Source organism: Zonotrichia albicollis, chromosome 12 (assembly GCF_047830755.1).
Source record: "Zonotrichia albicollis isolate bZonAlb1 chromosome 12, bZonAlb1.hap1, whole genome shotgun sequence".
Taxonomy (NCBI): domain Eukaryota; kingdom Metazoa; phylum Chordata; class Aves; order Passeriformes; family Passerellidae; genus Zonotrichia; species Zonotrichia albicollis.
The window spans coordinates 16194993-16214656 of NC_133830.1; the positions used below are offsets into that span (position 1 = coordinate 16194993).

Consider the following 19664-nt stretch of genomic DNA (forward strand, 5'->3'; position numbering starts at 1 on the left):
TTTGTTTAATCTGTACTCTTCGATTGTAATGTTTGGATGGCTTTTAATCAGCTTTTGATAATCTTTTTTGTGTGTGTGTATTACATTAGTGCCTGGCAATTCCAATCGGATTAGAGCTCTGTTCTGTGTCATGTGTACCAGTGCACCCTGCAAGAAATGCTCCTTCTGCAAAAACTGCATGTTTCATTTGGGTTTTTAAGGTGTAATTGGTTATATCCTCTCTTTCACATCTAAATATTTCATTTTGTCATCTCGCTTAAACACAGGAATGTTTTAGAATGTTTGCTGTTCCCTGTATTCTTTGTGGATGTACTTACTGAATGAGGCCTGCACTTGCAAATAAATCTGCAAGTCTCAGATTCATTTCTGGCAAATAATTGAAACCCTCACCCACAATTAATAATTTAAATACTTGGAAGGTGTATTGTGAGGGTGAAAACATTATAGCAGGTATTTGTAGAATAAAATGGAAATGTTTTTCTTTTCATTTCCTCATGGTTCTGCTCCCTTGTCAAATATTATCAGACTCTAACTGTGCAATCTATGAAGCTGCCAGGTTTAATCAAGCAGTTCCACAAAGGAAAAAAATTAATCATATTGGCCTTTAATTTTGTTATAAAAATGTGAAAGGGTTTTTTTTCATCACAAACTACATCTTGCTATTTTAAATTATTAAACCCACAATTTTCTGTGTTCAAGAACTTCTTTTTGTTGGGAAAAGGTTTGTGGTTCTGAGAGAGGCTCAGACTGGAAGGTGTGGGGAGGTTTGGGAGGTATTAATTCAGTGCTGCCGTAGGCGTGGTTGTGCAACACAGTTGCCTCACAGAAAGGTAAAGCTGAATCTGCCTCTCCCTTGTCCTCTGTGGGATAATTTGGGTCAGTGCTGGTTTTCCTGCCCAGTCATCCTGTCCTGGCCTGGAGACTGTTCCCTCTGCCAGCCCTAAATGCAGAAAATCCACATCTGCTCTTCTTGGAAAATGCATTATTAAGCAAAGGTAGCTTAGAAAATTCTCAAAACACAAATACCATGGAGTGGAAGAATAAAAATTGTTGTCTCGCTTGTTTAATACAATTTCTGGGAGTGTTGGTGCACAGGGGCCAAACAAGTGAGCCCCCATTTCTGTGATGGAAGAGTCGTGTGGAGCTCTGGGCTCATGGGGCTTTAACAGTGGGTGTGGCTCCATAGAAGAAAATGTATAGAAAATGCTACTAAATACATCTATAAAATCAATACAAATAAAAACCTTCTTTGAGGAAGGCCCAGTCCATTGATGTCTCAAGTGGGAGGAAGCCACATCCTTGCCCTATTCTAATACCTTCATTCCCCTCCTTGTTTTAGCTTCTGTTAGGGAAAAGTTACTGGATTTAGAGCCATCTTTGGGCTCACCTGGTGGCTCTTGGGTTACATGGAGCTTTTATTATCACCTGGGTGTTAGAGAGAAGAAAATAAAGTTTATCCTGTTCAGCTCTTAAGCCTAGCATATATTGTGCCATACTAGACACTTTTAATAGCTCGATTAATTGGAAAATTATTTTGGGGAAAGATACATGCTCATCATACTATTAGTTTATCAGTTTGGAGTAATTCCATTTTTTCTTAAATAGAAAATGTTAGCTCATTTGATAATGATCTAGTATTTAATTCAATCTAAATCAATCTTAAGCTCAGGGATTGACTTGTGTTCGGGGTTAACTGGTGACAATGAGTAGCAGTTGAATACAAAATGCTGTGTAAGGACTGTGAAATTTCAGTTTGTGTTTACCCCAAGTAAACACATACTCCACATTCTTAGCTGGTGTGCTAGAGGTGTGAGTTTAAAACATGCTCATGTGTTAGAAAGCATAAATTCCACCGGCACAGAGCTCGGGAGCTCTGTTTGTAGCACAGAGCACAGTTCAGTGTCTGCTCGGTGTGATTGCACCTTGTCGAGGTGTTTTGGGCATGGAGCAATGCAGCTGCAGCTGTGCCTCTCCCGTGTTCTCCCTGCCCTTCCTCCTGCAGTGGCTTTAGCTGAGGATCTGCTGAGGGATGGTCAGTGCATAATCTGAATAACTGCAAGCTGAGTGCAGTACACTTCGTCATTTTTTATAAAAATTAAATTACATACTTTAACCTGAACCACTAGTTCTGCAAGTGTCATCTAAAAATATTACAAGCTACCAGAATTTTAATAAGGTAGATAATAATATTACAATGAGTTGAGAACTGGGAAAAACTGTCATGAAGTCCAAGAAGATCTATCTTTTGTAAATGGAGATGTGTTGAAAAGTCAAGAAATTACAATTCCCCCCCATATTAACCCATAAAATCCATTAAATCATGGCCTTACCAACATCTTATGATAAAGAAAAATCCAAATGTGATTTAGCATTTTGGATCTGTTCCAGTAGCAAAGATTTCTATTGTGAATGTGAAAATCTAGGAAATAAAAAATAATTTTTAAAAGCCCAATTTAATGATTTGGAGACACATAGTCTAGATTTGGAGAAGGAAAAAGAAACAATTAAACATGGAAAACTCTTGAACTGATTTTGTTTCTCAGCCCTTACTTAAATAAGTCCTTATTTTCATTGTTACATCTTGGACAGTAGGGAGGGAAAGGGCTCTGTTCTTTTATGAAAATAAACAAATTACTCATGAGCTGAACTGATATTATGTAGTGTAAATAGAACATTATGCAAGATCAAAATATTTTTGTAGTCTCCAGTGAAATGTGTAGAAATAGGTTAAAAAAATAAGAAAGTACATGAGAAGGCATATTGCCCTGTCAGTTCATTGCATAACTTGTGCAAATGCTAAGAAAAAATCATGTTTTAAGGGGATGAGCAGCTGGATGTGTTGGGCTGGGCACTTCTCTGGCATTTCTGTGTTGTTGTCCTGGGTTTTCCCACTGTTGATGTGACAAATGTGACACATTTCTATTGCTGTGCTTGTCAGGGCATTGGCATCCATTGGGAAGGGAAATGATCAGTGGCAGCATTGCAGCCCAGGTGAGGCTGGGCGGGCGGGCTGGGACACGGGAACCTGAATTGGAAAGGATTTTGAGAGCAAGATACATTTTAAATTCTATCACCGCAAAAATGAAACCACTTCTGTGGCTGGGAGCAGAAAGCAACGATGACACAGGTGAAACCTGATTCAGCATTTCTGTGTGGGTGGTGCTCTCCTCTGCCTGCTGGAGTTGGGATGGGGTCCCAGAGCAGTCCGTGGCCCAGGAGAGCGGAAGCTCAGGCGGTGCCTGCTCCGTAACCCCGCGCTGCAGCCCCAGCCCCGTGCCTGCCCCGCCGGGGGTGGAGCCTTCCCCGGCCTGGGGCACATCCGTGGGTTTGTCCTGTTGCCTTTGGAGCTCCAGTGATTATTTCATTTCTGTCACCCACGGTATCTCATGAGGACTTTCACAGTTTGTGCACTGTGTGGAAAAGTGCTTTAATTAAGTTCTGAACTCTGCTGCTTCATTTGGCACTGCTCTGCTTTCTGAACTGGAAGAGGTGGATAGCAACAGTTCCCTGTGCACCTTCTGTCAGTTCTCCCCTCTCCACCCTTTCAGCCTTCCTGGTACAGAAGTCCCATCGTGGTTAACAATCAATCACATAAAAGCCTTCATTCAGTCCTTGCTGTGTTCTCTCTCACTTCTTTCTACCTGCTCTTATGCTGTTCAGTCCTTTTTGGCAAAGGGGAAAAGGGCTCCTGGGGTTCACTGGGAATTTTATGCAGTACTGTGGGTAACAGTGCCTTCCCTTTTCCCCCAAGACAACATTCTGTGTGATGTGGGGTGGTCTCTGACAGTGGCTGAGCACTGAGTTTTACAATAAGACCTCTGACACTCCAGGGTTCCACTCAGTGTGGCACTAGCAAGGGAGGGGATGATGATTTTGTGTGTGAGATGAGGATTGTTCATCCCTCATGGAATGCCATGCAGGTGAACTGAACACTGCTCATCTGCCAGTTCTACTCATGGAGCTTGGGTCCATCTATAGCTCTTTATTACTCTGAATAGCCTCAGTGGCCTTATAAACTTTGTGGCTTCTCTAAACAATGAGATTTTTTTTATTATTTAGGAATACTTGAAACAGGAAGGATTCCAACAGAGATCCCTTCAGAGCTTGCTGCTCAATCTGTCCTCACTAAGGGAAATGGCTCTTTTATTTCACATCACTTTGCTGATTATTTATCTGTGCAAACACCTGCCACTTTATCACAGCCAAGTGCAGTTTCTCCAAGAGCTATTGACAGGGGCTGTTTGAGAACATCGTTTGTAAAGCCTCCTGAATTGTATCAATTGAATCATCTTTGTTCACATAGCAAGGAGCTGCTTTAGGTGGAGCACAGGAGGAGTCAGAGGTGTGCAAAGATGCATTGGCTTAACAGGCCCTGTTTGACTTTTGATGCAGTTTCTCTTCTGCTGGAGACTTGCAGTGCAGCTGTTTATATTATACTGTGTCAGGGCATATCCATGGGCAAGAAAAATCTGTCATCTCTTGGACGCTTGACTTTTGAAACCATCATTGCAATGCCATCTGTTCTTGTGTGTTGTACCCCACAATCCCTTCATGTGTTCTGGTACAGCATGAGGGTCACTGCCTGTGTGAGCTGGGCTGTGCCTTTCTCACTGAGAAATTGCAGAGGTGAAGAGGGAAGGATTTCCTTTGGTCCAGTTTCAGTCCCACAGATAAGGGACTTCAGTCCTGGAGATAATTCCTGGGTCACATGGCATGTGGTGCTTTCTCAGCTTTCCTCTTCAGTGAATGTTGGCTGTAACTGCTGGCTGAAATGACTTGGTGAGGGGAGCTATGACCTCCTTATAGAGCTGAATGATGGCAAGGGGTTTCATATCTGAAAATGGATATTAAATATTTCAGCAGTGTGTGCTGGAGTCCAGTGGATCAGTCACTTCTGTAAACGGTGGGTAAGAGCTTTGCTTTGTGCCTGTTTAGATGATGTGTTACTTGTGTGTTCTGGTGCCCAAGGATGTGGATCTTGTAAGAAATGATGGAAGCCTGTGGATGGATGGACAGTTTGTAGGTGATCATGTGGGGTAAAGAATTTCTCTTTACATGGAAAAGAAAGAAATCAATTGTCAGAGTCCTCTCTGTAAATGGTTTTCTTCAGAGTAGTTGAATTACTCTGTATTTCTTATTTATATTTGTGATTGTATTTTTCAAATAATGCTGCTAAGAAGAACTGTGTACCTAAAAGGGACTCTATAAATAAGCTTGTCTTACATAATGCATTTTTAGCTTAACAAATGAGTAACATCCATAACTTTTTGGAAAGTAACTGTTGGAATAATAGATCAGACTATAAAAGAGCCTTAAATTTCTGTGATTCGGTCATAGTCCACGAGTTGTTTTTACCATTCTTTTTTATTTCAGAAATGTTAAATTTTGTTCTTGTTACACAGTGTAGCAAGACATTTTGGTCTATTGGGTCAGTTTACTTAGATTCTTTAATTTTTCCTGACTTCGATTCAGTGTGGCTGGAAAATAATTTACTCTTGAGATTTGTCTTGCACTGTTCTGATAATACCTATATTGCTGTTCACCAATCCTATGGATTGATTATAAAAATTGTCAAACAGAAGAGACTAATATAATTTATTGGTGATTGCAAAAGGAATTAGATTCAATACTGTTGTATTGAGAATGAAAGGGGAGTGTTACTTTTGTATGAGAATTAAGTTTCTAATTGAGTGTGATCACAAAGATTGTATCTAGAGCTGATGGAATCAGTTGATTTCTGTTTTGTAATTTTTGCTTATTTAGTCTTTTTTTTGAGTGAAGTAGATATAAGAAAAGAGCTTTGTTTGTCTTATGAACAGAGTGCTCTGAATTCTGAAGAGCCAATCACATATTGTGCAGTCCTTCTATCAGATGTTCTTTGTGTGACCAGTAGAATCCTATTAAAAATGGACACTTTGTGTCTGTAAAATAACACATCTGTTAGAATCACTTTCTGTAAGACTAAATATGTTCAAGTCACCATTCCTGACCATATTTTGAAAAATTGTTCTGTCAGCAATTGAAAAAACCCCGGTACTGTCTTTTCCTGGTACCTTTCCTGTAGCTTTTATTCCAAACCCACCTGTGTTATTACATAATAGGCAGATATTTGATGGCCAAAGAACTGGTGATTTCTTTCCCAGCTGCACCCTTGATTCAGTAGCTTTAATATAGTAAATAATTGTCACAGGAATTCAGCTGCTGTTTGTCAATTCAGAGCACCTAATGCAATGTTAGCATGCAATAATGTTTTCAGTTAGTGTTTCTTGTTGGGCTTGGCTGAGTAAGAGCAGTTGAGTTGTTTTTCCTCCATGATTTAACTTTTCTATTGTCTACAACCAGCAACACCCACACGTCCCATGAGTGGTGTCTCTGTCATGAGATCCATGGCATGTTCAGAACAGATGAAAATGGTCTGGCAACTGGCTTTTAATATTATCATGCCTGTATTAATTCTTAAAATCATTAATGTATCTAAAATGACTCTCATAAATGAATATCTTATTACTGTATTAACACTCCTCCGTTTTGTTTTCTGGTGTTTTCAAAGGTAGCTTCTTATCAAGCTGTTTGAAATTCCCCTTTTTGAGACATACATGAATTTTTTTAGTGGTTTTGTTGGTTTGAACTAAAAAAAAAATCACATTTTAATACAGGACTTTGTGGTATTTTGCAAATCAACTTGTATGTTCCTAATTTGGTAAAATTGCAAGTTAGAAGAAAGAAAACATTTTCTGTGTTTAAAGGATCCAGCTTTGTACAATACTACAGAGGCAAAAAAAGAAGGAAAAGCCATTGGAGGTTTGATAATGTCCTGCCAGTTCATCATTTCAGTTGTCAGTGTTCCTGCACTTTGGGAGAGGCTTTCAGTAGCTTTTCTTTGGTTGAAATCCATATTTATGATTTCTTCACGGGTGAAGAATGGATGCAGAATGCTGATGAGCTGAGTTTTTGTTGGATTATGCTGTCTGCATGATTCCAGTCTGGAGCCAGTTGTTGTGTTTCTCCCGCCTCTGATGTAAACAAGAATTTAAAGCCTCATTTAACTGACGGTGACTTCTGCTGGGCCATAAGAGCTGAGAGAGCAGTTTAGGCTTCTTGATGAAATTCTGAGTTCTCAACTCTTGGGATTAAATCCTGCATTGAGTCTCACTGGGTGTCCGGTTTTCGGCTGTTTGGGTGGCCTGGAAAGGCCCGGGGTGGCCTTGGGGCAGCCGCGTATCAAAGGACCAGAAGAGGCTTCAGTTCTTTTCTCGGTCTCGGTGTTTATTAATTGTTTATCTAAAAGATTTTCTCTCGGCCCGACAGAGCTCTGCTCAGCAGCCAGCCATGAGCACACTCCCTGCCCTCCGGGCGGTCACCTATCTTTATACCCAAAGTTACATATACAATATTTATCATTTTTCCCCAATACCTTTCACCCTTATTGCCCGGTGCACTTTTAGTAATGACCAATCCCAAAGTGCCACCATCACCACAGAAGATGGAGGAAAAAAAGAAGAAGAAGAAGGACAGGACACGCCCCAATTCCTCCATCTTACTTCTCTAAACCCCCCTGTACAGAAATCCTAAACCCTGTGTCTCACCCTCTAATTAACTAATCCCTTCACCATTCACCCCAGTGAAACCCTCCTATCCTCATACAGGTGTCGTCTCCTGTGTAGGGTCAAAGTCCAGCCACCAGACACTTCTGGAACATTCCAGGACTCCCGAGCCCCCCAGGGGTGGTCTCGGTGGCTCGGCACCTCAGTCCTGAGGTGCTGAGATCCCACAACTGGGGAAATGCAAGCATTTGGTGCCATTTGGTTCCCTTTAGATCTTTTTTTCACTCTTTCTTGTGTTGGCCTCATGTGGGTGTTTGCCTGATGGGTGTAGTTAGTTCTTGCTTTCCCTTGCCCATTATGAAGTGTGTGCAAAGGGTTAAAATGCACTTTCATTTTGGTGGAAGTTTTGTATCTGCATTTCTCATTATTTCTTAGAAATCCAAGGTTCAAGAGCCCAACCTTGTGATACATGGTGCAGGTGGCAGTCCTGGGTTCCATGGTGTTCTTCAGCTTCCTGGCAGTCAGAAGGGACTCATGGCTTTGGCATGGGAGGATCTTTAGGGAGGAGCTGGACTCAGCTGCTTGGAGGGTGGTGCTGGGAACTCCTGGGCCGTTCACTTGAGTTGGACTCAGTGATCCTGCTGGGTCCCTTCCAACTCAGAATATTCTGTGCAATGCACAAATGTGCCTCCATCACATGGGAGCACCGTGACCACCGCTGGAGGGGAGTGAATGCCCACCTTCCTTGGAGACGGGGATGGTGCCCACTGGGGGTCGCTGTTTCTGCTCGTGGAATTCCACTTGGAATGCTCCGGGGTGTGTGACAGGGGAGCTCTGCTGGGTGTGTTTGACTGGAGTGCTGCGTTCAGTCTGGGCCTGGGGGCAGGTGGGACCTTACCTGCAACTCCCCCTTGTTTGAGGGAACTGCCCATGTCCATGTCCCTCTTGTATTTTGATAAATATAAAGAATATATCATTATATACCATGAATATTTAAAACTTCTTTTAAAAAACAGGTTTAATTTAGTGGTTTTATTTATTGTATTAATATTTTCTGAAACATTAAGATAGGTTCTTATTTTCCCTGGTTAATGAAAATTAAGGATACCTGGAAAAGTAAGATGTGCTATCGTGTTAGTGCTTATGAAAAGACAGATTCTTATGGATTCTTTTGTATGTCTGCTTAAATATAATATATAGTATCATAGGAATTTTGCAGTCTATTAGATGCACAGATTATATTTGAAATAGTTTCAGCTTGGAGAAAAGTAATTGCTAGAGTTGATTTCCTGTTTTAATCTCTGCAATTTGGGCAGCCTGTTCCATTGATGGGTTGTGGAGTAGAGTAAGAATTGTGAGACAAGGAAATCTTTGTATGCAATATAAATCAGAGGTTGCTGATTAAAGTGATTACAAGCCTTGCTTAATTTAAAAATATTTTTAAAAGCTCAGCTTTTATGGTGTTGTTGAGCTTAATTTCCGATAAGGGCCGGAATAAGCACACCTGATGAGGAAAAGTTGGCTGACAGGTTTTCTGGGCAGCTATGTAAGAGCTATTTTTATGCAGGGAGTGAGCTAAAGGGCTATGCTTAGAAGAAAATTCACACAAAGATCCAAGCCTCATATGTGTCTCTCTCTTTTTCCCCACCCTCCAGTGATATGCAGCTTCCGAGGAACTGTTCCGCAGGGCTTGGTCCTGGAACTAGGTGAAACTGTCCAGATCCTGGAGAAATGTGAAGGTAAGTGTGATGGCCAGGAAGGAACCCCATTTTCCATGTGAGAATATACCAATATCTTAATCTACCAGATTTTAATAAGTTCTTTGGGAATCATGATGCATCAAATCAAAGCACTTGAATAAAACCTGCTCTGACCCACTTTCCGTAGGAAAGGCTGAGTGCTCTTGGCACTAATCCAGTCTGATAGGGGGTCAGTGTGTTTGAAGTTAACCATCTGTCCAGAAAATCTTGAACCCTGACCTGATTGTTGTATTGTAACTGGGTCTTACACTGAATTTTCATCATGTAAAGTACAGAATCAGTATCTTTTTTTTACTGTATTTTCTCAGTGTTACTGTTATGCATTTCTATTAAGTGTATCAGTTTAATTACTTAAAAACATCTGAGCAGGTGAAAAATATTAGTTACTAAATAGATTTGCAATATCAGAAAAAATGTAAAAAATATGGGTTTAGGGGGATTTTTTGGAATTTATTTTTGATGTGTATTTTTGTACTTAAAGCAAAATGCCATTGTAAATTTTATAGTTCTTATGTGGCTGAAGATGTCTGTGTGTGAATAAATCGAATGTCCTAATGCTCTGCTTTATTCACAATGAAGAATGTGATTGAAGTTCTATGTAAAAGGAAAATTATTCTTATCCTAACGTTCAAGCAAGTGTTGTAAAACGTGTCTGGTGAAAAATAGGTTGACAAGACACAGTAACAGTACATGTTTCACTGTAGTCTGAGGTGGAATAATGTAACCTTGTTCCTGAAGTGCTGAACAGATTCAAAATCCAGATCCACAAATTTGAATTCCAAATGAACATTCCACAAAGTTGTAGATGTGGGTTTTTGTTTGTTCAGTTTAAAGTAATTTTTCATCTCCAGTGTTAATCTTGCTCCCCAGACCTTCTGCAAGCTCTGCTTTGCCTCTCATGCCTGGAACTGTCTTTTGCTCTTGATGCTTTTTCTTGTACTCAGGTGTTTGTTTTCCCACTGACTTAACTCATCACAAAAAGTCACCTTCTCTATGCTAATTTTTCTAGTAAGGTATGTTTGTAAAAATTCTCTTCAATGAGAGCTTTGCAGTGCAGTGGAGTGAATTGCCCACAAAGAAGCTTGCTGTAAACAATCCCATGCTTTTTTATAAACCACAAATGCTTTGGTGGGCTAAGCTGTGCTCACACACTGAGGGCAGATTGTAATTATTCTACCAGGTCTTGTAAATTAGAACGTGGTGCAAGCTCAGGAAAAAACATCCCTTTGCTTAGGATGGGATAAATCTAAGGGAATTAAACACTGTATGACTGAAGCAGTCATGGTATTTTCCAACCATTTCTGGGAAATTTTTAAAACTGGAAAATAAAAGCATGATCTCCAAGGAGCAGGTTTTTTATGGAAAAGCAAGTGGATAATCCAACTTGTCTTTACAGTGTTAAAATAATTAGGCTTTGAATACTTCCTTTGCTGGTAGTTTTGAGAATGATTCCTTAAAAGCAATTCATGCCAGTCTTCAAATTGCTGAGAAAGGAGGTCTCAGACAGGGTTTTCCTTGATGGAAGATGGTTTGTGCAGAATTTTTTTGGTTTTGCATTTGAAGCCCTCCATCCTGTCATTTTGGTTGAGGTGCCTTTACCATGGACTTTGTGTATAAAAAGATAGATTAATTTTGATAATAACATCTGGAACTCCACACTATGAAACTCATCTGAATATTCAGATGGTCTGTGCTGCAGCTCTTGCATGTGTGAATTATGCAAAAAAGCACACTAAATGTGCAAAGCAGACTCTTAAAAGAGGAAAAAAAAGCAGTTGCTTTTTAAGCACTCTTGTCTAAGTGGTTGTTTAACAGGGTCCTCTACTTCTGCTGTCTTTGCTGGGGATTCTTTTGTGTAGACAGGCTGGATAAAATAATGTTAACCCACACAAAATAAGGGTCACTGCTGTGAGAGTCACAGGAGATCCATTGCTGTTCCAGCTTCACTTCTTGAATAGTTTATGCATAATTGTCTGCAGCAGGGATTTTTCTGTCTGGGTTGGAAAGGTTCACATGCACAAAAACTTTTAGTGATGTGAGCTATGATTTCAGAGACTCAACGGAGAATTCAAGGCTGACAAAGATTCAAAGAGTAGCTGTACTTGTGAATGTGCTTATTTTTAATCATAATAACTTACTGAATAACTGTATTTGTATTATAAAAGAGCAAGTGCTCTTCTGTAGTGATTGGTGTAAGAAGCAGTCCCTGCTTTTAGAGCAATTGAATGAAAGAGGAGGGAATTTCCTATTTCAAGATTCTGGGTATCACTGCAGCTAAGTTTTATAGATATTTGCAGAGTAAAGAAACAAATGTAGGTGCATACACACACACCCACATACAGGTATTTATCTCTAAGGTTAATAAATATAACTACCAACTGATAACATGTTAAAAAGTATTGTGGTTGTCTGTGTGTCTTTTAAATGAAATAGAGTGAAATAGAGGGTTTGTTTTTTGTTTGGATTTTGTTTACATGCTTGAAATTGGAACTTTTGGATTTCCCCAAATTTGTGTGCCTGCTCCTCTGTGTGCCTTCATACCAAACCACAAATATGTAAATCACTGGATTTTAGCCCTTCCTAAGTCTGACAAAGAGCCTGCCCACTATGGCAGTAAATAAACTCATGGACCTGGTACCTGCCTCTCCTCTGCAGCTGCCAAGGGCCCCACCCGTGGTTCCATCAAACACACACCATCTGTAAAGCACGAGGGGCTGCCAGGGAGGTTTTGTGTTACTGCTTCCACAAAGGACCCTCACATCCTCCATTGGTCTTACTCAAAGGTTGGAAATGTTCATCAGGCACCTCCTGGACCTGTGCTCGTCATTCACAGCTTTGCCCCTCTCTGGGCCCTTCTGCTGTGGCCTTGGCACTGAGGGAGAACTGAGACACCAATGGAGCTCTCTGCTCTGCTGCACTAAAGCCAGAGGGGCATTTGTGTGGCACTGGAAATGCTGAAAGATGGAGTTTGCTTTTGTCAAGTGGCAAAGTATGAGCACACTCCTTGTTTGAAATACTCATTTGGACTGTGCACTCTGAAGAACATTCTGTCTTTTGAGTCACGTGGCCGTTGCCCTGCCACAGGCAGTGGCTGTCAGGAACTAGAGGCATTCAGACTAAATTTAAAATGTCTGTTTTGTCCATTTGTTTTTATTGCTAGAGGGCAATTTTCTTTAGATTAAAAATGCTATAACTTCAGTAACTGTAATTATTACCTTGAGAATTTTGTATATTCACTGAAGAATGGAAACACCAGCTGATGCCTGAAGCACCAGTTAAAAGAATATTATCTTACCCATGCAAATTCTGCTAGCCACACAAGTATTTATCTACATGGTTTTCATGTGTGTACATTATTAATTGTATTTTTAAACCATGCAGAAAATATATTTAAAGTTATTCCAGCAGTGATGGCATGGTCAAAATAAGTGTTTCTGGTATTTGGAACACTTAAGCAGCAGATATAACTTGCAATTAGGGTCTTAAAAAAATTCTTGATGAATTCAATGTGAGTGAGAAGTGATGCCCTTGCCATGCTTCCATACAGATGAGGGAGGAGTCCCCCTCCAGGCTGTCAGTGCTGTGGGAGCCCTGCAGGTTTCCTCCCATCTGAGGCAGGAGCTCACCTATAACTGCCTGGGCCTAAGTGACTCCTTCCCAGTCATTTGTGTGTGGCCTGAGGAAGATGTCTCCAGTGAGAGATCCATTTTCCTGTTGGTTTTTCCCCTCCTTTTCATTCTTTTTTCCCTCTTTGCATTTTGTGGGATGTGCCCATGGAAGTGAAGCCTCTCTGCTGCGGCAGATCTTGCCCAGTTATTGAAAGTTGCCTTCCAGAGCCCAGGAGCACCTTGTGCCAGCCACAGTAAGACACATCCCATCTCTCTCTGTTGTGGCCCAGTGCCAGTGCAGCCCTGGCAGCGTTCTCAGCCTGCTCTGTGGCTCTGCTGCCCCAGGCTGGGCCAGGGATTCAGCGGCTGCTGCTGCTCCTGCCTGGCGTGTGCAGAGCAGCCAGCCTGGCACACAGTGCTCTGGGATTTGGGAAGCTTTGGCTGAGCTCTGCTCCTGTCCCTCTGCTGGGCCACTTGGGGTGCCTTCAGCTCTGCAGAGCAGTGCTCATGCAGATAACAAGGTAAAAGCAATTGTTTATTGGCTTGTATATGCAACAGGTTTGCTCCAGGTGCGAGGGTTACTCACATTACAGCCAAGTACATTTATTTTTTGTAGGACAAGGAATGCTTGAGTTCCTGTGGCAGATTCTACTAGCAGTACTTTATTTAAGAACAAATTTTAGCTTTAGGATTTACCATAAATAGTTACATAATTTATTTTCAGAATTTTGTTTGTCAAGAAATTACATGCAGAATTTCTTTTTTCCTACAGTCTGCAGCTCATGATTCTTTACTTAACATTGATACTTGAGCATTATTTTTCTGAAGAGTAGATCAATATTTTTCAATTAGGACCCTTTTGCTTTTTTGTTACTGAGTCCTCTAAAGGATGAGCTGTTTCCACATGACAGACCTCTTGTGGATTAAGTGGAAATCTGAAAAAGGTTGTGTGATGGCTTTTAGAGAGAATATCCGGTTTCATTCAGCACACTTTCAAGTAAAGATCAAAAAATCACTGGTAGCTCTTCCAGTCACTGAAATGAAGAGGTTGAGGTGTGCAGGACTGCCCCAGAGCTACTTTTGCAACTTAACTAGGGCTGCACTATTGCTGAGACTCCTGAATGTGTCACACCTTTGGAAAGAGGAGTTTTCAGTCTTTGTCCAGCAGTTGGCAGATTCTCTAATGTGGCTTCAAGTTCCCCCACTGGATTTCCACAGGTACAGGTAGTTTTAGAGTGGCATTTTTAATAGACTAATTCTTGGTTTTCTTGTACCAAATGAATGTGTGGTATGGAATATCCCTTTGGCTGATCCAGGTCAGCCATCTCAGCTGTGTCCCCACCCAGCCTCACTGCAGGCATGATCATTGTTTCACATTCATTTATTCACAAAATTCTCGTCACTTTATAGCTGTGTTTTTCTGCTTCTTGATGTGAAATCCCATCTTCCCCATTTCTGTGCAGTCAGTGCCCTCTGAAGACCGTGTGTCACTAAATGCCATAACTCTGAAATATCAGCAGTTATTATTTGCAGTGCAGTGACACCCAAAGCTGTTGGTCAGTGTTGTGTCTGACCAGGAGTGCAAGCTGGGGTCACAATTAGGTGAAGCACCTGCCTTGGCCTGATGACTATTGTCATTAAATCCTCCAAAACAAATGCTCTTTAAGATAAATGAGTACATCAAAATTAATGTGTTTAAGACTAATTCCAGAATGCAGGTTTAGTTCTTTTTAGGGAATAATGTAATGCAGATGCAATTTTCTAAATGTGCCTTTAAAAAAGCCTTGTACCTTTTCCCATAGCTTTTACTTTGTGATACAGAATGAGTTGTGCATTTTACAGTGTGGGGCTTGCCCCTTCTGCTGAGCTCCTTGACTGTCTCTTGCTTGCACAGAGTTGAAGAAAACTCAAAATAGAGAGAGATGACTTAAAAAACATTGTACTACATTAAAAAAGGTAAAAATAAAAGAACAAGTAAGATCTGGAGAGCACGATTTGTAAGATTAAAGGAAATTTAGCAGCTTCTCAAATATATGAAGAAAACTACAAGAGGGAAGTGAACAAAATATTTCCATGATGTCCAAAAGAAAAAACAAGTGCAATATTTAAATAGAACCAAAGAAAGTTCAGGTTGTAAGGGGAGTGTGTGTTGTCTGAGCCACTGAAATCGGTTGTCCAGTGAGGATTTGCCATCTCCACTTGACATAAATATGCCAGATTTCCAAGTACTATACCAAAATTTCACATTACCTCCAGCTTTACTGGCCAGTGTTGATCTGTAAAAGAAATTTCTTCTAAAAAATTGCCTGTGCAACACCACTGCTTTCAAATGGGTCTGAGTGGAGTGGTAGAAATAGAGTTTCATTGGAATCTGGTGCAGAAATACCTTGCAATCTGGGTTTTACAGGTGTGTGGATCATTTTCCACAGACAAGGAGTGCAGCCCTGATAATAAATGATTGGGTGCTGTTTAATCCAGACTGAATGTGAGGAGAGAGTGGGAGACATGGCTGGGATCAGCTGGGTGATTTCTCAGGGTCCCTCCTTGCCTGGTTTTCACAACTGTGTAAACACAGAGCTTTTAAACTTTGAAAGCTTGGTTTGGAATGAAGAACAAAAGCTTCAGAAATTAGCTAGGTTTTTGTTTGCTACCCTGCAGATCTAGATTATTGATGGTCACCCCCTTTACTGGGTTTTGGTTTTTTACAGGTCTGTTCACAAACTTGGACAAAACCACTTTTTTTCCCCATTTACCAAGAAGTTTGTCATTCTGTTTGCCTTAGAGCTTAAATGTCTGGTTATTTCTGAGGTCCAGACTGTATTTAATATTAGTAACAGTGAATCACAGGATAAATGCATTTATTTTTTCTGTGACCTTAAAAATATGCAGCATCTGTTGCTCAAAAGCAGGTGTGGGCACAGTTGTGTGGAGTTCTAGAAATCACTCATGTTAAGGATCTCTATGTGCTGTTTGTGCATTTTTGTTTATATTGATATGATTGCCCTGAAGTTTGATCAACTAAAATGAATTCAAAACAACAATAGTTTATTTTTAAATATAAACAATGATCTAATAGGAAAGCAAATATTTGTGTTATGTCCTGTCTTCATGAGAAATTTGTGTAATGAAAAAGATGGATTTTAATTTTTACTTTATTTCTATACTGAGGTTTGCAGTTGTCTTGAGTTAATCAGTTATTTTACTTCATATTGACTTGGATTCCCTTTTTAAAACAAAATAAAAATTGTGTTTTACTGCTCATTGATTGTCCTGTCTGGAGCTGTTTCCTGATGGGGAATACAAGAATTATAATGGGATGTGTAAATTAGATCCTAAAGCCTGTTCTCTACTCAGCCATATGTAAGACTAGACACATGCAAAGAATTTATATTTGTTTAAAGCACATTAGAAATGTATGATGATGGCTTTTACAGGTTTCTGAAGATTTTGTCAAGATAAGCACTGCAACAAGACTCATGTGCTAGGCTGGAAGAAAAGTGTTCAGTGCAGGCTCTTCCCTGAATGCTGAATGAATCTTTGCCACAGTGCCTAAGGATTATTAGTATGAGAACCAGCTAATCTGCTTTTATTCCTGATGGGAAGAAACAAGAGCATTGCTGGTTGTTAAGGGTTTGTCATTATTGCAGAACAAAACAAAAGTAATTTTTACAAAAAGCCCTAACAAAAAATATTGTAAAAATTTTACCTATGTGAGGCACAGCTGGTTTTTTAAATGATCTCAGTAACTGCAAAGTTGTAGTCAGTTTGCTTCTGTGTAAAAACAGCAGTGCCACAAATACTGTAATGTGTTTTATCTGGTTCCAGGTTGGTACAGAGGTGTTTCCATTAAGAAGCCAAGTGTCAAGGTAAGCATGAGTACATTTGTTAATCTAATGGCAGATTAAATCTATTCTACCAGTAAACTTTTCATTTTTCTTCTCTAACTTTTTTCCTGTGGGAGGATTGGATTTCTTTTTAAATTGAGTGATACTCATTAGTCACTCAAAGGATCAGAAACCTTCCTGATATGGAACCTGTAATTTTTTCAACATTTATAAATCTGATCCAGGTTGATCCTCTCCACCCTACTCCCCTAAGAAAAGCAGAGGTGGGTGATATTGCAGTGCTTAAATGCAGCATTTTAAAGAACACGTTCAATAAATTGAATCATTAATCTAAGAGAACTTTGAAAAAAGTCTATTGAAAAAGGATCTTCTAAGTTGTTGGGGGTGATCTCAGATTTTTGCAGTTTAACCATTTCATTTGGTTATTTGCCATTTTTTCCCCATTGTTTTTGCTCTTGGAGAACTTTTTTGACTGTTCTGGTATGATTGTGAGGACATCTAAGTTTTTTTAAATGTTTGTATCCAAACATGCCAATAGGTGCCTCTATATGATCTTCACTTTATTTTTTTTCAGTTGGTTTAAATATTGCTTGTATTTAAAGATTCCTCATGTTTACCTATTACCTATGTGTTGTGGAATATAAAATTACCTGTATTACATTGACGTGACTGCAATACTCCTTTATTGAAATGCCTGCAGTCATTGTGTGTGTTGGTACTTCTGCTTGTGTATGTGTTCAGTTTTGTAGGAGAACCTTCCCTGGTTTCTTAGGTACCAGAAATAAGCAGCATTAACCAGAAGTGAACCAAACAAGGAAGTGAAGTGGCATTTCTTTTCTTCCTGGGTTTTCATGAGGCTGAAAGCAAGCCTGTTTACTGTTTTCCTGATGAAGCCATTCCTCTTAGATTCAGCTTTTTTCCTTCTATAATTTTAGTCTTGCCTATGAACAAGAAGGAATTTTCCTTAGCATTTGGAATCTTATGTACTTAATGTTCCTTTCAACCTGCCTCACCCCTCACCCCAAAAATTTTTCTTTTGAAATTGTATGGTTTTGAAACTCTAAAAAGTGAAAGCCTACACTTGATTGCTGACATTTTTGTCAGAGGCTGTCAGCTGGTTTTTAAGCCAAAGCTTTCCAATGCTGCTTCTGTATTTCCCACTGAAGTGCAGGTTGCTGTTCTTACACACTGACAGACTTTGCTGGTAGGATTCAGGGCTGTGTCCTTTAGGAGGGAGAGTGAGGAACACTGGGAAAAGGTTGGATTAAATTCCCTTTTCCCCACATCTCAACACACAAGAGCACACTGGCACAGGCAAGGTCAGAGTCCAGCCCTCATGGGAACAGCAAAAGACAAATAGCTGGAGGTGTCCCAAGTGGGTTTGAGCAGCTTTTCCTTGGAAAGGGAGAAAAACCGACAGCTCCAGGGTATGCAAGTAATAGAATACTTCTGTCCTTGGGGGTTCAATGCAATTTTGATGGTGGGCTTTTAGCTGTTGTTTAATTTTCTTATTAAGCCTCTGTGTGTGTCACCCCCAGTCAGCATCAGCCTGCTCTGGGAGCTGCAGGTGCTGTGCTGCAAAGTGCAGGGGAGCCACTTTGCTGGGCTTCCCAGGTGGGGCTTTGGTCCAGTGTGGTGTCCTGGTCTAAGACAGATTCAGAGTCAATTGTCACTAATCTGAATGTAGAGTTGTGACTGGCAGCTTTGACACAATTATTGTTTGTGGGGGTTCTTAACAGATATATTGGCAGTTATTTATTGTGGCATAGGTTACCAATGCTGAAAACTGCAAATGTATTTTTCTAATGGACTGAATTCTTTCTCTTGCAGGGGATTTTTCCTGCAAATTACATTCACTTAAAAAAGGCAATTGTCAGTAACAGAGGGTGAGTATTTTTCTTTCTTTTTAAGAAGCTACAGTGCTTTTTATCTAGAAGGGAAACAAAGAAATAATTATTGAAATTTACAGAGATGTTTTAGTTCATTAGTATTTTTTTTTTTGTGTACGAGGGTTTGAAAATTAAATGTAATTCTACAGAGTTGGGAGGTGGCTTGTTTGTTTTTAATATAGCAAGAATCAGGTCTGATGGTTACTCTTGTTTGCTTTGGCTCATAATATTGTAACTTTAGAGCTTTCATCTGAAACACGTGAATTTAAAGAACTCTACTTATATTCTTCCATTTCTGCTTGTTCTCTCACTGGCAGAATACTGTATTTCCCTATTTGTTATGGAGGCACCAGTCAGTAGACAGCCCATCTCATTTACCTTCAGATTTTCAGAGTTGTACCTGTGTTACCTTGAGTATTTTCCAAAGGATCCAGCCCTCCCCACCTCACCCAGAGAGTGACTGAAGTGCGCTGCTGAAAGCTTCTGCCCTTCTCTGTTTGCATTCACGTGCTGCTGGCAGTGGGTTTGTTTCAGTTAATGGGAATAACAACCCTGCTGGAAATGTCACGTCAGGGAAGTTACTGACTGGGGGCTCTGGACCTGCAAAGTTTCCTGTGAGATTGACTGAGACTCCTGAAATCAATATCTTGTGTTTTCACTGCTGCTTTTACTTGCATATTCCAGATAAAGGCTGCTGTGGGGAGATTTCTAATTGCAGTGTTTCAGACAGTGACCTAAGGCAACAAATTAAATGGGGAAGATAAAATGTATTAAATGGCTCTTAGTGAACTACCTGTAGAAAAACAGGTGACTTCTGGTTGTCATGAATTGTAGATTTGTTCCCAAAGGGCCTCAGTAAGGGCAGCTGCAGTAGTGATGCTTCATCATTTTGGGGTGTAATAAAATGCTATATATTGCATAGAAAACCACTCCTAATGTGTACTGCCCTTAGGGGAAGGAGCAGCTCCCTGAGATGTGGAGTTAATTAGTCCTTGATGTTAGTTTAGAGTTTGTGAAG

General features: G+C 40.2%; 1 protein-coding gene across 11 annotated transcripts in view; it reads left to right on the plus strand.

The window, feature by feature from the left end:
- The window catches only part of DOCK3 (dedicator of cytokinesis 3), a 184913-nt gene that overhangs the window by 10726 nt on the left and 154523 nt on the right, over positions 1–19664 (plus strand). For all 11 annotated transcript variants that reach the window (XM_074550057.1, XM_026792412.2, XM_026792415.2 and 8 more), the window contains exons 2-4: positions 9200–9283; positions 16738–16778; positions 18588–18643. In XM_074550057.1, coding sequence (XP_074406158.1) covers positions 9200–9283; positions 16738–16778; positions 18588–18643 — 181 coding nt within the window. The remainder of the gene's footprint in view (positions 1–9199; positions 9284–16737; positions 16779–18587; positions 18644–19664) is intronic.